Source organism: Ylistrum balloti, unplaced genomic scaffold (genome assembly GCF_031769215.1).
Source record: "Ylistrum balloti isolate Yb309-2 unplaced genomic scaffold, AGI_CSIRO_Ybal_v1 Utg369604, whole genome shotgun sequence".
Taxonomy (NCBI): Eukaryota; Metazoa; Mollusca; class Bivalvia; order Pectinida; family Pectinidae; genus Ylistrum; species Ylistrum balloti.
In genome coordinates this window covers 307,922-327,403 of record NW_026781883.1, presented here as the reverse complement: position 1 = coordinate 327,403, position 19,482 = coordinate 307,922, and the positions used below count along the sequence as shown (strand labels likewise).

The following is a 19,482-nucleotide window of genomic DNA, read 5'->3' as shown; positions in this document are numbered from 1 at the left end:
CGGGTCCATCCTAACAGTCCAATATCACGTTGATCGTACAAAATCAATTGAGGTGGTGACACCGTTACCTGTCCTGTTGTGAAATTTAGAAAACTGAAATTGAAAGGTCTATCCTGATGATTTACAATGGAAGAATTGTATGACTGTAATATCTATATGTTTGTTTTAGTTTCAGACTGACAAGGATATGACTTAGGAACTGACTGCACCAGAAACAATGGCGTCAGCTACTGTGGTGAATCACTTCACCACACCTCGTACCAATTCTATGTCCAGTGCACGACTGACCAACACACCAATTACAAACACATTACCACTATCTCGTATGACTAATCGTACAAGTAGCATGATGGACATCGTCAATGTTGACGATGACATCACTCACACTGTTGCAAACCTTTTAGATGTGAACAGAGATATAGAAGACTATGAGGAACTTGTGGAAAATGTGGGCAAGACACTCCAGGCCGAACGTAATCTTTGGAAACAACGACTGAATGCAGCAATGCAGGAAATTGACCGACAGCATAAAATCATTCTCAGCCATGGTGCCATGATGCAAGAACTGCAATCACTACTATATATTGAACCTCCCAAGAACTCTAAACCAGAGCAGATTCTTGAGGATGAAGTATTAGAGGACACACAGTCATCAGACGCTGTGATGCAAGACCTTAAGTCCAAGATAAAACATTTAAAACAGTTGGCAGGTGTCACTGATGATATACTACCAAAGGATCCAAAGGACAAAATGGCCAAGTACTCTGAACTGGATTTCAAATATTTGAAAAATGCAATTGCTAACCTCCATTGGGAGAAAGACTCACTTCAATCTAAGATTGATGAAAGAGACAATGAGATATTGTGGCTAAAAGGTGAACTCCAAAACACCACGGCACAGCTGACCAAAATGCAGGATATTGTAACTTCATACAATGCTTCTCATGCAGGAATTGGCTTCCATTTAGAAAATATGGAAAGTGATGATGTGTCGGAAATAGAAAAATCTTCACGTCAAACCTCCAAGCAACAGACTTCAAAATGTACACCAAGCACCAAGGAAAGGCGATATGTTGAAGGAGATCAAATCTTGTCTTATCCTGTCGGCAAAGAAGAAGTAGCTTTCTGGAAGACAAGATTAAAGGCCAATGTTTACTCAAACAAGGGAGGTAACTCTAGAACAGGTGTGGCTCAATGTCTTCGTTGTAACCGGCTTTTCAAACCATCTGATAACAACAGTAAAGCATGCATGTTTCACAGCAAAGGGAGAGAAATCAAAGAGATTTATGGTGATAATGGCAAAATACTTAACGTGAACTATAAGTGGGCATGTTGTAAAAAGGGTCTGGAGAGTAAAGGTTGCAGTCATGGTTTCCATATATAATGAAAAAATCCACTGATAAAAGATGGCTGGAAAGTAAAGGCTGTATACAATCATGGCTTCCAATTTGAAATTCCATCATAGGCTTTTATAAATTTAGATATTATTAATAATGTTTAAGCTTCCATTATAATACTACATATTGCTTAAATTAATGGAAGACAAACTGGTGCCTTTATAGATTGTTTCCTTTATATTTGAGTTTTAATTATCAAACATTACACCTTTTCAACGAATAGAAGCAATATTTCTACATAGTGTATTGAGATAAATAAAATCAAAATATATTTTGATTTCAGTCTTGTTTTTACTTTGCATTGCCAATGTTTGATAAATGTCTCCACCTGTTAGATACAAAATGGATGGAACTCAAATTATGATGGACGTAGACAAAGGTCAGAGGTTAAAGTGATGCATATTTTCAAGTTAATAACTATCACGATAATTCATTCCTTTAACATTTGTTCACATAGTTTTTTTACTATACAAAATTGCTGCTTGAGATTTATCACACAATTGTTGATGAACGTCTGAAATGACATTGTTTATTTATGAAAGCGCTTTTGGGACCCCAATTGGGATCTGTGCTAAATACAATAAAACACAATCACTAACTTAGAATGGAAAAACAATTTTATAAGTTGTCATAATGATGAGAGTTTATGTGTTAGGTAAGTGTTATATTGTTATTTCCTATATGATCTAGATAAATGGACAAAGTATACGTTTAAAGTGACCGCTTTAAGTCTAGGTAACCGAGATCCTCTCGAAACTTTTATTGTTTTGAGGTATTTAGTCATGGTCAAGTAATGGTGGCAGTGACCTCATTTTAGTACATGTTACAACACCTTGTGATGTTGAAATCTATAAAAACAGTGACTGAGATGTGCACTAAAAACCTTGTCCACATGAACAGACAGTTGATGTATCCACATCCAGGTGAATACAGATACCAATGCTTAATTAAAGCAAATGAATAACACCAATACAAATTATCTTTTTTGAAATAATTAGTTCAACACTTCAAGGGAGAATTAATATTATCATAACAAGGCAATGTTTAGACTTTAATTGGTTCAATAAGCTTCAAGTCCAAAGTTATTACTAACTAATTTCCTCAAATCAAAACCAGGCACTATGTAACAAGCTGCATTACTCAACAAAAACACAAAAAGAAATAAATTACATCATCATACATCAAGACATCTGTTATGTCAGCAGTAAAAGACTGCTGTTGGGTAGTACATTCACAAGACTTTACAAGTTGTCTCCCCTTTCATAACTTGCTGTCAAACACTCACCACTACCATAACCTTACATTCAAGTATGCCATATAATGTAGATTCACTACTTAAACACTGTCGCCTATAGCAGTAAAATCCTAAAATAAAACTGATGATACTTGACAAAATTATTCATCATTCAATGACTACAATGCTACCTATTTCAGAAGACAAACAACAAATCTGTCCTAAATTTACATGAAATTACAATTATGAAGAAAATTGTTTAAATATTAGATTGGTTCTGCATAGTTGTCAGAGGGCATCAATCTAGAGACAAAGATCTGGTCCAGGGGTTCCTTAATGCGTCCTTGCAGGAATAGGATTTATTTGCAGAAATTTCAAAATGAAACAAAATCTAAACGTATAATTAGCTTTTGTTCTTTGTTATTGTAATATAGTATAAATTTTGCACTCTACAACCACAATGTTGAGGATAGATTCTGATGCCCACCATAAATTTAGAATCCCTTCAGCCAATTCTGTCACCATCCAATGATAATCAAACTTTACAATAGAAGACACTTCTGTAGTATGTGACCGCTGTCATAGTTACCCATCCCAGAGGAGGTTAACACTACAAGAACAGGTTAGATCCAAATTTTGTAAGGGTACAACATAGGGCTTTTAAAAGTTGACTTTCGGAGTACAAACAAGAATACAGTATTGACACAATTCATATCGAACTGGATGTCAAAACTAATCTGGACCCTTCCAACAAGAAGCCTTATACCAAATTTCATTTCAATAACTCAAACGATAACAAAAGAAAGTCCAGAAAACAATATTCCCAGAGAATTTTCTAAGTTCAAAGGGGAATTACTCTGCCAAGAACGGTCACAGACAGCCGGAAATCGAACTTACTCTGTACCCTTCCAACAAAAAGCCATATACGACGGACAAAGTGATCCCTAAGTGTCCACCAGCTCTGCAGGCGACACAATAAAGTTTCAGTACTCTGCTAGGACTTGTTTATGAAGCAGACATGAAAGTGTTTCATACAACAGGACAAAGCTATCACTATAGGGTAGTTGTCACCATATAGAGGGGGCCTAATAATCTCTGCATCGATCGCATCACCAAATTTTTACAATTCTGCCAAAACAGATATCATTTTATTTTGCTATAGTTTCAATTATAAATATATAGAGTTATTTGCAAGCTATATCATTGCCACCCCAATAATCCCTGTTACTCAGGTGTTTTAATCCAGGTCAACCATGTGTTTTAATCCACATCTATAAATCTGTTAGTGTATTTATTGTCTAAGGATAAGAGTTCTACATTCAACGGATTACTGGTGAAAATTTCCAATTTGTCATTTAGTGGGCTACAGACTTTGAAATGTAAGTGATATCAGATTATAAACCATAAATTCTCAAAAAATGACGGAGGATTTTTTATGAACAATTCAGTCCAGCTTATTGGTATAAGGTGCTAACAATCGACTATTTTACCAATGTTGAAATAACGTAAACCTCAGGGAAATCAGTGCTTTACCTGCGAGGTAAATTTCTGGAGTAGAGTGGTTAGGATTTTAACTTGCATCATTTACTGAACGGTTACAAACTGTATAGAATCATTTGATGCAAAAAGTGAAATATGCAGTGTTATACAGAAGTCAGAACTACAAAAGAAAAAGTTAATACTGACATAACAATATTTCTATCAAACAGATGAACGTAAATAACTGATGTCCAATATCACAGATTTAGCAGATTTTGTGTAAATTACTTTTAACAATTTGAGGAATAATCACAAAATGCCACGGGATCCTAGATCCGACCTTTTCATCCCAACATCACACAAAGGTTGTCATAACCAGTGACCAAACACTTGTATGATCAAATGCTTTCGGCATATACTGTCCACCGCGAAACAACTGCACGAGGACGGATAAGGATTCCTTGACCACGGTCCAACATGAATTCTGTACATCGTTCAGTCTTGAAGCAACACTTTCGTCAGCTGGCAAACGACATAATCCTGACAGACACTCTTCTGGGTGCTATGTACCAGGCACAGATATTTGAGAGGAATATGATTGATCTCATAAAGGTGAGTACATTATTCCACATATCCAATAATAAGCCCATGCCTACCAATAAGCCCATCCATATCTATTTTACAGCATTACAAACAACAGCTCTTTGTATTGTCCTGTCATCCATGCACCCCCTGACTCAGTGGTAATGGTTTGCCTGAATCAGTGGTAATGGTTTGGCCTCTTTGCTGATTAAACGATAATTTCGGGTCACCTGTAAATTTCTGTAACATTGTAGATTCGGTGAAGCAGTAAGAAATATTTCTAAAGTGACTCGGCTACTGGAGTCAGTAAATTGGGATGCAAACTCACTGCTTCACTGAATCTACAACGTCTTTGACAAACTACTATCAAATCAACAGCAAGCAGATCTACTACAAATATGATTATTGCAAGACAGATTAAAGGGAAACTACTCTTGCAGTTTCCACTGTTAAACCTTCAATCTACCTGTTGATGCATACCTGACAAGTGTTGTTTTAAAATCCTTTGGAAATGTGCACATTCAATCTGTGTAGTATCTCAAGCATACATTGTCCCTCCCCTCCCCTCTCCATCCTATCCTTTTTACTTAATTTAGACATGAAATCAATATTTGAGTAGTTTTAACTCATATTAAAGTAAAACAGACATCTGCAAATCACAAATGACTAGAATCAAATTATTGCTGATAAATCATATAAAAAAAAATAACTTCTGAAAAACCAAGAAAGTTGTTAATTCTTACTTAACAGACAAATGAGTGATCAGGAGAGGTAAATCCTGGTAAATTTCCAACGATGATTTAATTCTTACTTAACAGACAAATGAGCAATCAGGAGAGGTAAATCCTGGTCAATTTTGAACCATGATTTAATTCTTACTAACAGGCAAATAAACCTATATTGCAGAGATGAAGTGTTCAGAGATGCAGTTCCAGTAAAGGATATGTTTATATGTATTGTATAAGGATGTAGGGAAAAGGATTCACTCTGGTATTTTATTTCCAAATTTTTGCCCAGGTACAGATAAAAGCTTATAACTGCTGCATTATTGTGTGAGGGTTTGAAAGCCTTAATAGGGTATGTGTGCCCTGAAGTCCATTAGTGTAATGAATTATACTTATATGGAAAAAAAGAATATGTCCTTTAGAACAGGTGTCTTTATTAACAGGCAATTGTGTTAGGTCTACTAGGATGAGGATGGAAACCTGGTGGATTTCTGCTTCTTTGTATGTAATGTCACCTCTTTTTAATCTGCTGAAACATTTCTTTATATCTTTGATTTAATTTTTACATACAGGCAGAAAAGACAGAAGGAGACAAAGTGTGTAAACTGTTGGAGCTGCTACCTAAACGAGGTCCTGACGCCTTTGACTTATTTTTGGAAGTAATCCAAAATGATTACCCATGGCTGGTTGCCATGTTGACCGCCAGCATCAAACAGGAGACCATAACCAGAGCCCCAACAAAACCTGACCTAAAGCAAGACAATGGTGATTTTCTTACATAAATAGTAATTATGAAGCAAGAACATAAAAGTATTGCCAAGAGGGGACTTGGTGCCCACCACTGTTTGATCTTTATTTGTTTAATCTTTTCCATTTTCTCTTCTTTTTTCACTCTTAATGATATATGATTAGAACATTCCTTTGCAGAAAAAAGCAATAATAATCTTAAACTACCAAATCCAAGATGGTCATTTGTCAGCCATTTTATATATTTCACCAATATCAAAATCAAATGGGCACAACTAGGGTCAAAAGGGGAACCTACATATGAAATTTGAAAAAGATCCATCCAGTACTTTTTCAAGGAATAGCTATAACAAAACTTCACATGGCAAAATTTAAGATGGCCTTCTGTCAGCCATTTAATTTTTCTGATTAGTCCTAAAATCACACAGGCACAACTTGAGACCAAGAGAAACCTAGATATGAAATTTTAGGGAGATCTCTGTAGTACTTCTTAAGAAATAGAGATAATACAAATTATTTATTAACGGATGACAGCCCACAGACATAAGGCAATATGTACCATCTGATGATGGTAGGCTAAAAAATCTGTTGCTTTTTGTGCATGAACGCTGCAAATGTTATCATTGACGGTTCATTCATCAAAAGATTTGAACCAAAAGGGTGTTCTTTCATTGAAGTTTTTAAAATGACTGCTGTAACATATAATTTTCATGGAGGTCAAATTTTATAATTTTCCTAAACTATGCATTCACATTGGCAGTTGATTTCATAGTTAAATCTTGCCCACCAAATCAGCTGGTACAATAATCCATGTTAACATCTATCCTTTTATTTTTTACAAAGACAAAATCTGACAATATTCATTGCCAAGATGACTATTAAGGCACTAATGGGCCTCTTGATCATATCTCATTTTGGTATCAGATACAAATTATTTCTGAACACTGTCTTTTTCTATATGTTTTCTCAGACTCTGCCCGTACCGCCATGGATCTGTGTGCCATTGACACTGATATGGACATCAAAACCAAAGTATCCACTTTTATACACAAACAGTTTGGCCAGAGCAAGCGTATTTCAGAAAATGACAAAAAAGCAATGATACGCTGGATGTCACAGACAGTACATAATGAAAGACATCGCAGACTTGCATCAGCATCAAGTTCTGGAAAACTCATAGAATCAGTCTCCATGACAACAGAGGATAAATGTTGTGGAACTGAGGAAGATCATGGCGTGGAAATTACTGCAAGTAATAATGACAAAATACTGCAGCTTTATCAAAAGTTACAAGAGTTTAAAAAAGATTACAGCAAGAAAACTACCTCAGAGAGAGTATCACCAGGGGACAGCACTCAGTCATGTGAGAGCCAGTCAGAACCGTCGAAGTCAGCTAGTGGCAAAATGATCGGTGTATGTTTGGATTCTATGACAACTGATGTGCGAAATCTGATGGATAAAATGGAGGAAATGGACAATGAGGTAAACAAGTGCTACCTGATGCTAGGAGATCGAGCAAAGAATTTATCTCTGTCTCTTCTTATTTATGACATGTCTATCACAACCAAACAAAGGGAAAAGCAACTCCAACTCGAAAAACAGAAAAGTGAAAAAATGTTAAATGAATTGTATGAATATTCTAAGAAGGTTTCATCTCTTGAACAAGCCAAAGCTCAACAAGAAATGTCCAGTGTTTCTCACACAGAGGAACTTAATAAGCTACAACGTGAATTAGAAGAGAGAAATCAACATATCTTAAAGCTGCAACATATTAACAAGTTACACACAGAGAAACAACACACTCTTGAGAATCTGAAATCAATTGTAAAAGATTTACAGAATAATAACAGCGTTACATCCAGGTCTGTCCGTGCACCGTCCGACAGTGTCACCCGGCCATTAGGTAGTCGACAAGCACCACGTTATGGAATATCTAAAACAAAAACAGACGGGGAAACAGGATCTCTTCAACTTGGAACTAAGAAAAATCTTCCAAATAAGTCCTATAAGAGAAAAACCAACCCATCCACCTACCGATATTGAGGAGCCTGTTAAAACACTGTACATTATCTTACCTGTTCAGATGAGTTAAGATTAACACAGATGATTTGAAGAATTTTGACCGTACAATGGTGTCCATTTTGTTTTTTTCACTATGTAAACACTGAAAACCACATAAATCACCTTGTTAACTCCCATTTCCAGATTTAGCAAACTCATTAATTTGGTCTAGTCTATTCTGTTAGTTCATAATCAGTTGGTTCACCATCATCTGTGAGTTAGGACAGTTTGGGGTAATTGTTTTCAAGGCAAACTCCAGAAAATGGAAAACTGCTTATTTTTGTGTGTTTCTATGGTAACAGCATAAATAAAAAATCGAAAGTGAAAACTTGCTTCCAATTGTGACATCAGGCAGAGTAAAAAATAATTCTTGGGTACTTAAACAACATATATCTATGTTTCCATTTTCCAAATAAAAATTGATTCATGAAAATTTTTTCCTTTCAGATTGACACTTTATTTGTCTCAGGTTTGTTTCATAAATCTCATGTGATCCACTATAGAAAATTGGCATAGACATAGACTATACCTAGAAATCCTAAATATAGTCACAAATTAACTGCAGATTTTACAAATAACATGCATGAATAACAGCCTTCAAATTGAATACGAATACAAATAATAGTTTTTGAAATATCTATTATTTACATACACTGCTGAGCAAACTCAATAATTATTTGTTTTAAATCAACCATTATACTACAAAACTTGTTGAACCACTCCTTATACCTATGCCTTTGAAGTATAGATCTGTAGTATGTATAAATATAATTAAATTTCCAATGTTTCAATGCAATTATTATTATTCAGTTGTCCAACAAAATTCCCTCAAAAAGTGGAAGTAAAACTTTAAAATTATTTTAATTACATGCATAAAAGTAAAATTTCATGATAACAGGGTTAGATTGTACTTCAAGCCATCTCCCATCATGATATCATATATTGACTGTACTTAAAGATATCACAGTTCCTGATGACAGAGTTTGATTGTACTTCAAGATATTACTCTTCATGTGAAAGGGATTGACTGTACTTCTAGATATCAGACTTCTTGACATCAGAGTTAGAGTGTATTTCAAGATGTAAAAAAATAAATAAATAAACTTTATTCATTTTAACAACAATTACGAAGCAAGTTTTTCCTACTTATATAAATCACTCTCGTTGGCTCGGATTGAAGCGCGTGAGGAGTCTTAATGTGGGAGGAAACCGGAGTACCCAGGGGAAACCCATGCGGTTGTGCAGGTGACTCCCATCATGATATCAGAGACTGACTGTATTTCCAGGTATCACACTTCCTGATATCAGAGATTGACTGTATTTCCAGGTATCACACTTCCTGATATCAGAGATTGACTGTATTTCCAGGTATCACACTTCCTGATATCAGAGATTGACTGTATTTCCAGGTATCACACTTTCTGATATCAGAGATTGACTGTATTTCCAGGTATCACACTTCCTGATATCAGAGATTGACTGTATTTCCAGGTATCACACTTTATGATCATATCAGAGATTGACTGTATTTCCAGGTATCACACTTCCTGATATCAGAGATTGACTGTTTTTCCAGAGATTGACTGTATTTCCAGGTATCACACTTTATGATCACTTCCTGATATCAGAGACTGACTGTATTTCCAGGTATCACACTTCCTGATATCAGAGACTGACTGTATTTCCAGGTATCACACTTTATGATCACTTCCTGATATCAGAGACTGACTGTATTTCCAGGTATCACACTTCCTGATATCAGAGACTGACTGTACCAGGTATCACACTTTCTGATATCAGAGACTGACTGTATTTCCAGGTATCACACTTCCTGATATCAGAGACTGACTGTATTTCCAGGTATCACACTTCCTGATATCAGAGATTGACTGTATTTCCAGGTATCACACTTTATGATCACTTCATGATATCAGAGACTGACTGTATTTCCAGGTATCACACTTCCTGATATCAGAGATTGACTGTATTTCCAGGTATCACACTTCCTGATATCAGAGATTGACTGTATTTCCAGGTATCACACTTTATGATCACTTCCTGATATCAGAGACTGACTGTATTTCCAGGTATCACACTTCCTGATATCAGAGACTGACTGTATTTCCAGGTATCACACTTCCTGATATCAGAGACTGACTGTATTTCCAGGTATCACACTTCCTGATATCAGAGATTGACTGTATTTCCAGGTATCACACTTCCTGATATCAGAGACTGACTGTATTTCCAGGTATCACACTTCCTGATATCAGAGACTGACTGTATTTCCAGGTATCACACTTTATGATCACTTCCTGATATCAGAGATTGACTGTATTTCCAGGTATCACACTTTCTGATATCAGAGATTGACTGTATTTCCAGGTATCACACTTCCTGATATCAGAGATTGACTGTATTTCCAGGTATCACACTTTATGATCACTTCTTGATATCAGAGATTGACTGTATTTCCAGGAATCACACTTCCTGATATCAGAGACTGACTGTATTTCCAGGTATCACACTTCCTGATATCAGAGATTGACTGTATTTCCAGGTATCACACTTTATGATCACTTCCTGATATCAGAGATTGACTGTATTTCCAGGTATCACACTTCCTGATATCAGAGATTGACTGTATTTCCAGGTATCACACTTCCTGATATCAGAGATTGACTGTATTTCCAGGTATCACACTTCCTGATATCAGAGATTGACTGTATTTCCAGGTATCACACTTCCTGATATCAGAGATTGACTGTATTTCCAGGTATCACACTTTATGATCACTTCCTGATATCAGAGATTGACTGTATTTCCAGGTATCACACTTCCTGATATCAGAGATTGACTGTATTTCCAGGTATCACACTTCCTGATATCAGAGATTGACTGTATTTCCAGGTATCACACTTCCTGATATCAGAGATTGACTGTATTTCCAGGTATCACACTTCCTGATATCAGAGATTGACTGTATTTCCAGGTATCACACTTCCTGATATCAGAGATTGACTGTATTTCCAGGTATCACACTTCCTGATATCAGAGATTGACTGTATTTCCAGGTATCACACTTCCTGATATCAGAGATTGACTGTATTTCCAGGTATCACACTCTTCCTGATATCAGAGATTGACTGTATTTCCAGGTATCACACTTCCTGATATCAGAGATTGACTGTATTTCCAGGTATCACACTTCCTGATATCAGAGACTGACTGTATTTCCAGGTATCACACTTTATGATCACTTCCTGATATCAGAGACTGACTGTATTGCCAGGTATCACACTTCCTGATATCAGAGATTGACTGTATTTCCAGGTATCACACTTTATGATCACTTCCTGATATCAGAGATTGACTGTATTTCCAGGTATCACACTTCCTGATATCAGAGATTGACTGTATTTCCAGGTATCACACTTCCTGATATCAGAGATTGACTGTATTTCCAGGTATCACACTTCCTGATATCAGAGATTGACTGTATTTCCAGGTATCACACTTGATGATCACTTCCTGATATCAGAGATTGACTGTATTTCCAGGTATCACACTTTATGATCACTTCCTGATATCAGAGATTGACTGTATTTCCAGGTATCACACTTCCTGATATCAGAGATTGACTGTATTTCCAGGTATCACACTTTATGATCACTTCCTGATATCAGAGATTGACTGTATTTCCAGGTATCACACTTCCTGATATCAGAGATTGACTGTATTTCCAGGTATCACACTTGATGATCACTTCCTGATATCAGAGATTGACTGTATTTCCAGGTATCACACTTTATGATCACTTCCTGATATCAGAGACTGACTGTATTGCCAGGTATCACACTTCCTGATATCAGAGATTGACTGTATTTCCAGGTATCACACTTTATGATCACTTCCTGATATCAGAGATTGACTGTATTTTCAGGTATCACACTTTATGATAACACAGATTGAATATACTTTTAAAAATCATACTTCATGTTATCAAATACTGTATTTCTAAATATCACACTTCATTGATGATGTTCATTACATAATTTGACTGATTCTGTCATTTAAATCATCCAGCAATATTGCCAGGGATTTCCAAATGACAAGAAAGGTTATGTTTGTTTCAATAGATCAGTATATTGAGAATCTTTTCAGTTTTATTTGTTCAAATGTAAATTTTAATTGATATATTTATTATCCAATGTTCTGAGGCTATTTCATTAATAATTCCATTACCCTGGTCCAATAGAAAATAAGAACCAATTCATAATGGTATTACTGATATCAACATTAAAACATTACAACCTGTGACAAAATTACTTATATCAGAAGCACAAGAGGCGATATTGATCTCAATATTTAAACAACTGATAAGATGATCTGATCCCAGCAATATTCAATACGTACTTGATCGTCTCTACGAAAAAACCTTCGGCTGAGTTAATACACATGACAGTGCCTAGGTAAATATCATGCTGTGTCTGTTTGGGAGCATTGCCAACAAATAAAAAAATATCAATATGTATCTCACAATGTTTTAAGATAAATTCAGATGTTTTGTTTCAATATCTAACAAGGCATACACATACAAGTTTTAGAACTGGTAGATAATTATAAGATGGATAAGTTCATGTGTATTTATATATATTTAAGACTTACAAGAACTATTAGTAAACCATGAGCTGAATAATCACAAGATTTCCAATGTTCAAGAAATACAAGATAGATATCTGTTCGTGAATATGTGAATGTAATTGTGAAATATTATCATTGAGTTAATTGAAGACATGACCAATGGGTTCATACATTACACAATGTTTTGACATGCAGTTAGAACTGAAGTGAACTTCTATCCGTCTGACTCAAAGCTATAGTTGGCTTTTTACATGAACTAGTGTCTGTTTGTAATTCTTATGAACAGCTAAAGACCTGGAAGGACCTAACTTAATTATTGTCAATAGGCATATACAAACAGTAATACTTGCTATGATTGAAATATGTAATTGTCATCTGGAATAAAATGTCTACAATTATTGCTGATTATTTTCAATAGTGACTTACAAATTATTCTTCTCACTTTTTGTCTCAGATACCAAGAAGAAAATCAGTTCTCGCTTTTAGTCAAGAGGACAGGCGTCTAAGACCTAGGAGTCTGAGGGAAACACAAGGAGGCAAATCAATGTAACATGAATATAGTCATCGTCTGATGTAAATAACAAGATCCTTCCGTTTAGCAAGTTAGGAACTTATCATTAGGTGTGAGGATGAACCTGGAGGCTAAGCCAGGTAACATGAATATAATTATCTTATATCTAGAAAAACACAGAAATGAAAAGCAATTCCAAATATATATGTAAAAGAAATGGATCAGTATGGCTTGTAATATTTTGAAACAGAAGTTGGGTGGATGTAGGAGTCAGAATGATGACTACAGTCCCTTTATAATGTCTGATAGAAAGGATAAGTTCTACTTATTTCTCCCCTACTCAGGCATTGCTAACTCTTTCATTCAGAAAATTGTATTTCCAGTCCTGAAAGGATACTCTCCTTGTATTCAGTGATAATAGATACCATCACCAAGTTCTACAGGTTTTCAGTCACTTACAGCTTTCAGTTTTAGCAAACTATCATGTGTAATGGCTAAAATTAACAGTAATTAGATCAAATGAGCTTGTACCATGTATGGACAAAGTCCAAACTGATAAATTCATGTAAGTTGATGAGATTTCAAGTTACAGGGATAAGTTACTGACCACCAAATAAATGACGCACACAACAATTTTATCACCAGGGTCATTTGTACCAGGTGAGCTAACAGTGAAATAAATTACAGCAGATTTACCATGCAGCTTGGACACAATATTCATACTTACAAGTATAAGTATATATTAATGTATATGATTATTACCTCTAGGCTTGGAAATCCCAAGAAAGTCACTTAGAACAGGGGCCCTCTACAGGATATATTCTATACGTATAAACCACCATTCATGATAATGTCTAGTTAAAGTTAAGCCAACATTTATTCTTTGGTTTTTATTTTGAACTAATGGACCATAAATATTAATTCCATACTTAAATCCCATGGGTTGTTTCTACAATCAGTTCCCATTCATAAGGGAAAGGGCCTTTTATTTCAATTTGGCCAGACAATTGTTATACAGGGAAGGAAAATTAAGGATTAATTAATATTTCGGGAATTTTGCATTATTACAGATCCAATTATGAATAGCGCCCATATTTGGCCCCACAGAGTTCTCAGGGAAAAAAACCTGCATTAAGTATCAAGTATTGCATTATGATATAATTTACACACCATAGATTTTCAGTAATTCAGTCAAGGTATGCATTTCTATTTAAACTCATGTTCGGTTTAAACTAAGACCTAGTTATCCCATAGATGGCCTCCAGTCCACATGGGGTCATGGTTTCGGCAATGCTACCGTACTTGTTAGATAATGAGATCATTTTTAAAAATTACCAGAAGCTGGTATCTGTGACAGTCGATATACCTACAGTAATGAGAAGTAGTGTGTAACAGTATGTTGGATATAGAATCAGTTCCTGGTCATACAACCTTATATTTTACTAAACCCCAGGTAAGCTATTCTTTATTAAGTTATTTTAACAGTTACATTTTGTTATAATTATGAAGTATCTATTTGTTTACAAAAGCAAAGAAATTCACATTAAAATTGATTCATGATTTTGCAGAAATATAATTATGAATAACAACAATAATCATAAGTATTAAAGAGTTAGTACCTGATTTTGCAGTATTCCATTGTGACAACAGTTTGCCTGTATTAGCAGATTACAGCATGCAGGTAGAAATTTTAGAACAGAATAATTTCTGAAGTCCTTCAGATCGGAACTAAGAACCCTGCCTTACCTTGTAACTTCTATGTTTACCCCCAAGACTTTAGATTAAAACCAACACATACTTTCCATCTACTTTCTCAGTGCAAATTTTGAAAATATTTCGTGAAATAAATAAAGTTTTTGTATGTTGTAGTTTCCAGCTGACAAATTGAAATCCTATATCAAACAACAGAGTTTATTCAGATTTCAATGTAATGTAACGAGGACATGTAAACAAGATCTGTGTGGTCTATGATATCTAAACAAATGCCATGCTATGATAGGTTCTCAATGAAAAGTGCTGATATTATCACCACTATGTTTGGTTTGGTTATCCACAACTATTTGAGGGTTACATTTGGTGCTAAATAAAACTTGATATAAAGTCAATATTTGTACCTCTACCATAGCTCCACACTTTATCTAACTAGGGTAATTATTGTAGGTACCAGCAAACCAAAGACATTTATCGTCCTTCATAATCACTGGTATCGGATACTTAGATATCATTTCTCACACTCATCATACCGAGACATCAACCAACACACCCAGTATACAACATATCCTTCTGCCAGCAGATAACCATCAGAAAGGGATTGAAGGTTTATAAGGATTTAATCACTATGGAGTTCAAACATTCACAAAACAATTTATCAATTCTCCTGATATCAAATTATCTATTTAGTACTCATCCACAATACAATACATTTTTTTTCAAGGAGCTTCCCTCTGTTGCTGTGAAAATTTAAAGTTAATTATGAATGAGGCTCAGCGAGCCGTGCTGCAGAAGCACCATGTGGAGTTAGCACGAGACATTATTGTGACAGATGTCTTCCTCGGAGAGTGTTTCCAGAACAAACTCTTTGACAGCCACCTGATTGACCTCATCAGGGTAAGTATATCATTATATAAATACCTGTGTGAAGACATTGTCACATATACTGAGAACAACTAGCAACACAATGGTCCACACATAGACAATGTGTACATTTACAAACACGTGAAATATTTTGACACAGCCAAATTGTTTCTTGAAATGCTATATTTAACAATTCTATGTTCTAGGTGTGTCAGTGTATTAAAGTTGACATTTAAATCAGGGACAATGTGTCCTGATAATTGGGTATGATTGTAACTATTGTACTACAACATAATTAACTGTAACACTTTACATATCAGGTATTTCAGCACTTTAACAGGTAGCTTTATGATTAAGGCTATTAGCTCTGTCTGGTTAGGTTGTATGATTGAGATATTACACAATTAACATACTATTGGGTCATTTATATCATGCAATATGTATCTTAATGCTTCTTTTCTATTCTATATAATATTTAACAAAAGTTTCTTGATCTTTCATGTAATTTAGAAAGCAAAACAAAATATTTCAATTTTTTTTCCCACAAAATTTTGATTGATTGTTGTGAACTATTGTATAGAGTACAGTTAAACAAACACACAGGTAAGCAATAAATCCTTACCTTTAACCAGCTTATACATGTATAACCATGTTATCCTGATCAAGTACATAAATCAATTGTCATTTTGGTAGAACAGTATCCGAGGCCTTCATTAACAAAACTACTGATGCTTCTGTAATGCTAGTTATCTCAGAATCTTCAACAAGCGTCCAACTCTGGAATTAGTTTTTAGACTCGTATTTCTCATTAAACATCTTTATATAATGAAGACCTAATATAAATGTCATTCCTTCATTTCCTGCTTGTAACTGACCAGATGGCTAGAGTTTGATAACACTAGATTAGGAGTGTCATTATAAACACGGTTTCAGTTTAGTGGAAAACAGATTTACCTGAAAAATAACAAGTCTTAATAGGTCTTAGAATAGTAACTTAAGTTGCTGTTTTTTTTCTCTCTTGCTGAACACCATAACACAACACAAAGAAAGATCTTTTCAATCAATAAAAGAATTTTCACCATGAGCATTCCTGAAATATTGGAGGAATCCATCCAAAATCCAGAGGTTGGACAAACACGGAGCTCATTTCACACACAGAAAAAGAATTTCAAAGTAATCTTAATTTCATAACCAACAGCATATCCCCAGTTTGTATAAATAATTGCGGGCAAATTTTAAAAGTTAGATACATATTTTATCATGGATCTAAAACTGACATGGATGTCCATTTCATTAAGATTATGTGACAATCATTTTATTGTATTAAACATTGATGATCTACCTTCCTTATTTACAGGCTGATCAATCCCCTACCTACAAACTGCTGAGTCTCCTCCCCACACGGGGCCCAGATGCTTTTGACACATTCTTACGAATCATTGAGCCAGATTATCACTGGCTAGTGTCCAGTCTCCAGGATAGCCTTGAGCTATCTAAATCCACACCTCGGCCAAGCCTCATTCTCCCAAAGCTTGACACGACAGAAGGAGGTAATTTTAAGAGCACGTCTACATTCTTACAAAATGATTTTAACTTCCTGTGGAGCTGATTTATAAGTTATTTTTATTACAATATTTGAATCTATCACTCAGGAAACTCCCAACTATAAGTTTACATAAAGTAGATGTGGCTGGTATTATGAATGTATTTCATGAGTCAACTAAAACAGTAAATAAGTATATCAATTTAACTCAAAGGTGATGTGTGACAGACAAGCAATAATTTTGCTATCCACCTGGTGAATTTCCTGTAGGATTGTTCTTCCAAGCTGTAATAGTTTTGACTGTATACCTGCCATTCACAGCACATCAAAAATGTACTCCCTTATACATACTCCCTCTGTGATCACAATTATGAGATCAGTCAGAAGCCTATGATATCTTGGGAACGTATGTTAAGGTTTAAAGTTATTTAAGGACAAAAAATACATTTCAAAAGATATCAGTATAATTTTCCCAGATCCAAACTGATCAACCTTAACCACAGTTGTCAAATCTCCACAGTCAACAGATAAAAGTACATTTTCTGATTTTGATAGTAATTCAATTTCTATGCCTATATATTAGACTAATAGGTTGGCCTTCCTTTCCCTCATCACCATCCATATATCATTTTGATGCCAGGTTAGGTGACAATATATGAACTAAAATATAGTAATGATGAAACAATATTATTTACTAAAATATAACAAGAGTTATTTTCTCTTTACAGGTGTCAGCTCTCCTAGGTTAATGTCATTAGGATCACCAAGTGATGAGGAAGAAGGATTAGAAATACGCTCCCGAGTCACAACTTTTATGAACCGCAATTTCGGACTCAATAGAAAGCTATCACAGGCAGATAAACGTGCAATTGAACAATTCATTATGCAGCAGGCAAAGTTGGAACAAGAAAAACAACGCACAATGTCAAGTTCCACAACCAATGAAGATGAAATAGAAAGCCCGGATATTTTTGAATCATCAGGTGTTGTGAAGAAGAATCTGTTTGACTGTTATATAAAGATGGATGTGCATATGAATGCTTTACATGTTGGGGATGAGTTGTCTCCCCCTGATCAGAATGCCACAGAGTCTTCCATGACATTTGCTATGGTAAAGCTTCAAATTGACAAAGTTCTTCAACGTTTAGAGAAGGTGGAAGATCAAATATCACAATGTTACGACTTGCTGAATGACACAGATAGGACCGAACCACTTTCCAAACATATTGACAGATTGGCTATCCAATTAATGTCAAACGACCAACTCCTTGAGAATGAACGCACAAAGACAGAAAAAATAACAGATGAATTCTATACTTTATCAATGAACTACAAAAAAGTACTACAGAAGTCTCAGTTAAGAGATGTTGAACTAGAGGTTAAAAGAAATCAGGTGACAAATCTTCAAAGGGAGGTCATTTCATTGCAAAAAGAAATTGACCGAGTAACTGGGATAAATAAACAACATATGGAAAAAGAAAAGACATTAGCAAACCTCAAGGAAATGGTGGAAGGTCTCAAAACCAGTCAACGCATCATTCAAGAGGAAAATGATACTTTAAATAAGAAACTGACAGAACAAGATTCTCGATCACCACGGCGACAAATATCGAAAAACGGACGTTTCGTAGGACTATCTACTACACGTGCTCGACAACCAACAAGGAGAAAACCAACAAATAACTTAGGTAATTATCGAGTCAATCAACCATAACATTGTCATTTACCAATCAACCATGTCATTAATGAAGCATAGCATTACATTTTGCAAAACAATCAGCTATAAATTTTCATCCTGTGTCAGTTAAATCTTACAAATATTCACTTGTACTCTCTAGAATACGAACAGAGCTATTGATCAACTTAACAGATCATTCTGTTTTCTTGATGTTTACACATACAGTGCATTCCACTTATCTATTGCTTGGACGGAGTCCTATTTTTCACAAGAATCCATGTCACTTTAAATCTACTTCAGACAAATT

General features: G+C 35.1%; 2 protein-coding genes and 1 pseudogene across 2 annotated transcripts; all 3 read left to right on the top strand.

The window, feature by feature from the left end:
* The first annotated feature begins 217 nt into the window (after nucleotides 1-217).
* LOC132546169 (uncharacterized) lies at nucleotides 218-1,384 on the top strand. The gene has a single exon (XM_060209881.1). It carries the CDS (start codon nucleotides 218-220, stop codon nucleotides 1,382-1,384), a length of 1,167 nt encoding a protein of 388 aa, XP_060065864.1.
* A 3,203-nt stretch (nucleotides 1,385-4,587) lies between these two features.
* Nucleotides 4,588-7,785, top strand: LOC132546212 (uncharacterized; annotated as a pseudogene).
* Nucleotides 7,786-15,852: 8,067 nt separating this feature from the next.
* Nucleotides 15,853-19,211, top strand: LOC132546150 (uncharacterized). Its single transcript, XM_060209858.1, has 3 exons — nucleotides 15,853-15,987; nucleotides 17,312-17,504; nucleotides 18,226-19,211. Exons 1-3 carry the CDS (start codon nucleotides 15,853-15,855, stop codon nucleotides 19,209-19,211), a joined length of 1,314 nt encoding a protein of 437 aa, XP_060065841.1.
* The last annotated feature ends 271 nt before the right edge of the window (nucleotides 19,212-19,482 follow it).